The sequence below is a fragment of the Pangasianodon hypophthalmus genome, chromosome 22 (assembly GCF_027358585.1).
Source record: "Pangasianodon hypophthalmus isolate fPanHyp1 chromosome 22, fPanHyp1.pri, whole genome shotgun sequence".
In the NCBI taxonomy this organism is placed as follows: domain Eukaryota; kingdom Metazoa; phylum Chordata; class Actinopteri; order Siluriformes; family Pangasiidae; genus Pangasianodon; species Pangasianodon hypophthalmus.
In genome coordinates, this window is record NC_069731.1 from 18,748,715 (window position 1) to 18,755,564 (window position 6,850).

Consider the following 6,850-nt stretch of genomic DNA (forward strand, 5'->3'; position numbering starts at 1 on the left):
GAATATCATTACATTTTTTTTAACAATATGCTTCCACCTATAGTTTTTAAAATGTAAGCTGTTAAAATGTAAGCATGTAACCTACATCATGATGTTAAGAACGAAAAAAAAATCATTAGCCGAGAATGGTGCCAGAGCTGTTGTCTGTAAGAAACTACAGGATGTCGGGAGTGTCTGCAGAGACAGAGAGCAGACTCGGAGGCTGAATGGATGCAGTGTGTCGAGCTTCTGTTTCTGTGATGCATCACTGACGCACCACAGACGTCCAGCTCAACCTCCTGAAGGATTGTGTACCGTGTGAAGACAACCTGCTCAGATCTGTCCTGGCCGAGACATTTTCTGCAGCCCGGCTTGTGTTTACCTTTGGGCCAACGCTGCCATTGAGTTTGTTATTCCATTATGTAATGCTATGACTGGTGAGAACCTAAATGACAGCTCGATTGGTTTTGTTGCGAGCCAGTGTATTCATGGTCTTTGTTAAAGTGTTAAAATCACACTCTGAGGCCGTACAGTCCTGCCCGCGCCAGATAACTGTAGGAGCTTGGAACGGGTCAGTGCTCCGTTTCAGTGAACCTAATGGAAAAATGAATTACTTCCAAATTATGTCTTCGGTGTTATCCAAATGTTAGTGTGTGAAAAGTCATATGTGCTGGTCAAATCAAAGAATTTAGATAATGACTTGTTTCCTGACATTGTTCATGTTTTAACTACAACAAGACACAACCCAAACATAAAATAAAAGAATTCAGACATTAACAATATTTATTCAACTATTAACAAGCAAAGCCATTAAGATCAGAGTGCCTCTTAAGTCATTGCTGAGCATACACATCACCACACATATTTTTTATATTTTAGGCTATGTCACTTTTAGTTGGCGGACGTGTTCACTTGATTGAAGAGCTTATCTTTGATGACTTGGGACATCAAGCCGTGAATTGCTTCAATGGTTGTTTTGCAGCTGAGGACGAAATATAAAAGTTTTAGACTGAATCCTGTCAAATCAACATCAAAGAAGGTAACAATATTTTAGAAAACTAGCAAGTGTGCACGCGCACACACACACACACACACACACACACAGAGTTGTGTTAGAATCACCAAAAGATGCAAAAGCACCAAACCACAACACTATATTTCTCGGGTTCAATACACTTTAAATCCCACAGATTTATCACGCTACTTTCTCATTTTGCAGCGGGTTTAATAACGAAGTTTAATGTCCTTTTTGCTTTGCTATAATCAGGACAAAAAAAGTCAGAACCTGACAATGATCTCTGTTAACAACAACCAATGAAAAAATGAGACCTTTAAAGCATGAAGCATTTCGCCAAACCTTTGCTTGGATCAAAAAACAATGTATGTCTTGTACTTTTTATCTCGTATATATATATCATCCAATATGTAAATGTACATGAACCTAACCTTGGTTTTTGTTTTTGTTTTTTTTTAATTATTAATAAAATATCACAAGCTTCATTACACAAATACCAACAATACATAGCCGCCACTTAATCTACAAATAAATCTCAGACAATCCTTATTCTCCCCCCGAGAGTTATCACCTTACCTGTCTCGTGTGGCCTTGGCCAGTTTGTCCTCAGACTTCCTGTCGTGGGTGTCCAAGCCGAGCATAAAGCTTCCTCGACCCAGCTGAGCCTCGGCCTGCTCCAGCTTCTCGGACAGATCGAACACCTGCCCCGTTGTGTAGTCCGCATTCTGAACACATCACAGCGCCCGGTAAGCAGACTGCAACGTCATGCACAATTTCCCCACAATGCTAACGCTCTGACAACACACCTTTTCAGCACTGTTGTGAAATTCACAAATTTGTTACAAAACATGTCCAAGCCGCATATTCGTGTATTGTTTCTGTATTGGCGGTGAAGTTTGCTGAGGGTGAGGCAGTACGCTTTGTGCAAAAAAGAGGCTCAAAGCCTCAGTCAGTCACAGCAGTGACACGGGTTTTCTCCAGAGGAGCAAGCGGCTTTGACAACTAGTCAATTTATCTTTGTTCAGTAGCTCATGTGTCTGCTCTTTACGCCGTTAAGTAAAGCTCAAAACGAAACGTCGGAGCCCACGACGTCGGCTCAATTTAGCCTCAGAGGCTTTTCAATGCAGAAGAAAATAAACTATTTAGAACCACAGCAGCATCTAAATACATCATTCAAGAGTGTTCTCTCTTTCTTTCTCTCTCTCTCAATACAGGCTCATATAAATCTTACGAGATATCCATGTCATTTAAATACAACAACTAATAAAAATATACAAAGCTAGTAATTAAATTTGAAAGAGAAGAATGATACTCACAGTTAGTAGACTCGATGAACTCAGAGTGTTGACCCAGTATTTATTCCAGAGGAGCTCGAGGAGTTTACGGTCCAGAGAGGACTTAAAATAAGTCACCTCTAGTGCATAGTACCTAATTTAAATAAATAAATAAATAAATAATATAAAATAAGTGTTTATTTTACAGAGCTAATTCAAGAACTATGCACTTGTGTGGTGGAATAAAAACTTTCAAGCTTTTCAACAAAAATAAATGATTGATATAAATAATATAAATATTATATGCAGTTTACTTTAATATTAAAAGTGTACAAAACATGTTATAATTAATTCACAATCATGCTTAAATAAATAAATAAATAAATAAATAAACGTACTGTTTGCAGTGCACACCAAAGTCTTCAATTTTATTAAGAGGTATGGTCTGGTACTCTGAAGGCCCCTCATCTGGAGGTTTGTAGCCCTTATATTGAAAGATAAATACAATTACAGATATTGTATTATTTTTTTTTATTTAGACTTTCATGAACTTGTTTTTAATTAAGTGTCCTGGACAAGAATTCTAGTGTTTATATCCAAAGTATGACAGCAATGACCCGTGAATAAAGAAGTAACATATACAGTAATATACAGTATTATGACACTGCAGTGACTGGTTTTTTTTTTTGGTATGAAATATATTTATAATACCTTTGGATATGTTCTAAAAGCTCCAAGATTGACTTTCCCTGCAGATATGGTACGCGTAGGATCGATCTTTCATGAAAAAAGCAAAGACAGGAATACAGTGTGAGCAGAAAAACTATTTCAGTAAGTCATCAACATTTGATTCATAAAGCACACCAGGCAGAGTCGTCTGATATAACTGAATAACTAAGTTATGAGCCGAATTCCTAATTATGATTTGTCCTAGGCACCGGCTCTGCAATCCCCCTGAAGTGTAAATAACGTACTGTATACTGTTACAAAAGCAACAGCCATTAATCAGACACCACTACAAACGTCACTCAGGCTATTTGTATCCCAGGGTCGGTCATGGATCACTGCCACTGCTCCGGTGAAACGGTGTTTCGTTTTGCTTTTTTCCCCCCGACTTCCTCCTATCTTGATGCGAATGAGATCAGGAAAAAAAACGAGTGGAAAAATGAGCAGGACATTGAAATATTTTTCTATAATATTTACCACCACTGCCACAAAGGGCTCCTGGAACTGTTGATTGAGCATCTGAGTGCTGACGTCAATCCCCGATAGCCAGCAGCCGTAACCGGGGTGACTGTGGTACCATCCGATGGCATTCTCCAACCGCCCCACCTGAAAAAACAAAAATCATTGCATTTAGCTGTAGCGTGTTTATATTTCAGTTGATGCTGGTGTCCCTGTGGTTCTTTATACATCAAGCATTAAGAATGACCTCTACTCAAAAATTCCAGCACAAGAACTTCCACGCCAAAATCAAATAAAATCCAAAGTACTCGAGAACTGCAAAAAAGCTTTAAATTTAATTTAAAATTTAATAAGACACAGAATTGGAAAATTCAGTCAGTTACACTATCATCAGTGCATAAAACAAATCCCCAAAACCATAATCTTTCTCTAATATAAAGTTTTTTTTTTTTTTTTGTATTTGTCAGCTTTTATTCAGCTTTGGACTTTTTGGTACTACTTTAGACACACGTAGCTGGTCAAGTTCAACAAGACGTGGCCATTTTTTTGCTTGTTAAGTCTGACCTGTACTCACACACTGATTAATCCTTTATCCTTACATCAATCTTCTGTACTGTGTCTGTTGTGTACACTGTAATAATAATAATAATCTTTAATAATTGTGTACACTGTAATAAATCAACATCTGTCTGTCCATCATGTTCATACTTCCTACTAACAGCTAACATTGACATATGGTTTATTATATGTTTATAGATGCAATAGCTAATATTTTTCATTCCTTACTAGTACACATAATGTGGAAATTTAAATAGAAATGATCAATAACAATAGTTTAGTCCACTGTCTCAGAATATTGTATTAAGTAGTCTGGGATGTTTGTTTATATTTGGACTGGCCTCTTGTCAATCATTTTGTAGACACGCCCCCAATGTCCCTTCACATCCTCATAAATAATTATGAGGAGAGATTTCATGTTTATAGAGTCGTAACTCGGCTTCCAAGCAGTTGAATGTTCAAGTGCGCTTGACAGTGACAGCTAATGCTAACTCTAACGAACCACTGTAAGTTTTGGGGGCGGAGCTTTGTGCACATGAAGGTGAGATCAATGACTAAAAAAATTGATTTAAATCTTATTTAACTCACCCATTTAACCGTTAGAAGCCTATTTTCCACAAATCTTATCTAATGCACCTTTAAAAGTACACTGATGTACTGACAAAAAAGTGGAAAATGTGAAATATGGAAATCTCTCATGTTTCAAATTCATCTCTCAAAGCTCTTTAGAGAACATTAGATACGAAAAGAAACAGATCAGAGAATAATCCAAAGAAATAAGGTATCGTTCATGTAACTGTTCCATTATTAGCACGACTAATCTAAAACTGATCAGAGAGTACGTTAATAAATCCAAAATTAACTGAATAAACCTGGATAACGTATAACGTAAGCACACATATGCAGTGATCCGATGCCGAGCTGCAGGACTCAGGGTCTGATACCGACCTCAAAAACAGATCAGTATTAAATCAGACTTCACTTATTTTCCCATATTATATACTGATGGATTTATGTTGCTTGACATGGCATGGATCTTGCATGTGAATGTAAAACTAAGATTATTTTAAAGCACCACATTATTGTATGTGTGTGACACGTTGCATCAAAAGCCTTGCAGAGAGTCAGATGAGTTATTAAGAGGAACTTCGGTGCTGAATCGGTTTTCAGTTCTGGACTTGCTGGTGTTGTGCGATGATGATGATGATGATGATGAGGAGGAGCTGCTTTACCTGTTTGGCATTCTCTATATAAGCAGCCATGTACTCGTAAGCAGCAGCCTGGGCATTCACTCTGGTCTCGGTGCCTTCCACAGGCAGAGCAAAGCTGTCCATGATCATCATGGTCTCTCCGTCCACCTTCCCCAGCATGAGCCCCATCACCTCCAGGTTCCCGCCGGAGCGCGCGTGCATCACCATCTTCAGCAGGGCCAGCGCCGAGATCTTGCAGTATTTAAAATAATGATGGCTGCACAACAAAAAAACATCAAGATCATCATTTTTATGCTTAATAAGCAGCTCAAAGTGTGTCACAGGAATAAAATGCAAATTTGCTTTCAGAGAAAGATGATACGGCATTTTTAAACACATGGAGGAGAAAAAGTTAGTATACGGTAAAGCAATGGAAAAAAGAAACATGATGTAAGAGTTTGCATTCTCTCAGAATAACAAGAAAGAAAGAAAGAAAGAAAGAAAGAAAGAAGAGAAAGAAACTCATTTTTATTTAACATGACATTCAGTGTGCAGAGATTTCCTTCATTTTCATAAGTAACCATCACTATCTGGTCAAATATTGTATATATTTTAATATACATTATATAGCCAAAGGTTTATGGACACCTATACAAATATAATAAATACAATATATTAATATTAATAATATATTACATATTAATATGTAATAAATACAGTATATCAGCACACAACTGAGATGGTAAAAGTTTGATGAATAAGCTGGTTGTTAATTCTAGTTGACTGTCTTTATTCTGGACTCAGACTCAGTATTAGTGGACACTTGTTTAGGATTGTTATTTATTGCTGTTGTGCTGTTTGTTTATTTAAATTACTGATGGCTGTAAACAAGGCGCTTCATTAACACCAGCCTGAGCCGCCACCGAGCACAACCTCATCCACTGCTACTCAACTCTTTCGTCCAGGGTTTGGCTGCGAGGATTTCCTGCTGCTGTTTTTTGTCATATTTGTAAATCTCGTCGATGCTCTGAACTTCTTGGATGCTGTTTGAAAGCTCCCAGGTCTTCTGAGCTATACTGCTCCCGGCCATAGCTAGCTTAAAGCTAAAGCTAACCGCTGTCTCCCAATGCAGCTTCTGTGGAGCTGTATATGATTACAAAACACACAGAACAAATTAGAGATAAGTCACAGAACTAGTATGAAGCTGGCTAACTGGTCTGCGAAATGGCATTAAATTTATAAGTATATAATTTATACAATCCAAGACTTTAGCTTGCTAGCTGCTAGCTACTAGCGCCTGCTGCGTCTTCTTCTACGGAAAATGGCTGTGCTGATGTTATGAGGTTGCCAGATCCGGCTATTAATCCCTAAATTTGGGCTTTCGATTACTTGCTGTTTAATAATAATAATAATAATAATAATAATAATAATAATATCATTAAACTGTTGATTAATTTTCTATAACATCAGCTCTGACAATAGTGCAAAGATTATAGTAATGTGCTTGTTTCTATAGTAACAGCTATTGTTTCTATAGTAACGGCTCATTCACAGGGACCTATATGGCGGATGATTGACATAACGAATAAAAACAATATATAAAACCATATAATCATTGATATTATGAAGTTTTCTGTAATTAGATGTTT

The 6,850-nt window shown here is 37.3% G+C and overlaps 1 protein-coding gene across 2 annotated transcripts; it reads right to left on the reverse strand.

Moving 5' to 3' along the window:
- Window positions 1-744: 744 nt before the first annotated feature.
- On the reverse strand, window positions 745-6,542 carry cops5 (COP9 signalosome subunit 5). Of its 2 annotated transcripts, XM_026937841.3 has the most exons (9): window positions 6,459-6,542; window positions 6,155-6,344; window positions 5,244-5,478; window positions 3,472-3,600; window positions 2,980-3,045; window positions 2,667-2,752; window positions 2,311-2,422; window positions 1,571-1,719; window positions 745-961 (listed from the first exon to the last, which is right to left on the reverse strand). In XM_026937841.3, exons 2-9 carry the CDS (start codon window positions 6,289-6,291, stop codon window positions 871-873), a joined length of 1,005 nt encoding a protein of 334 aa, XP_026793642.1. In that variant the 5' UTR covers window positions 6,292-6,344; window positions 6,459-6,542; the 3' UTR covers window positions 745-870. The 2 variants fall into 2 exon arrangements, with proteins under 2 accessions (XP_026793642.1, XP_026793641.1); XM_026937840.3 differs by having other exon boundaries at window positions 6,155-6,539.
- Window positions 6,543-6,850: the final 308 nt, after the last annotated feature.

Bases quoted from the DNA above. Each gene is read 5' to 3' on its own strand.
- cops5 (XM_026937841.3), bottom strand. From the start codon at position 6,291: ATGGCCGGGAGCAGTATAGCTCAGAAGACCTGGGAGCTTTCAAACAGC. The intron at 1,720-2,310 runs GTGAGTATCATT...TGATGTGTTCAG, and splicing joins GTTCATCGAGTCTACTAACT to AATGCGGACTACACAACGGG. The intron at 962-1,570 runs GTAAGGTGATAA...TTTCGTCCTCAG, and splicing joins GCCAAGGCCACACGAGACAG to CTGCAAAACAACCATTGAAG.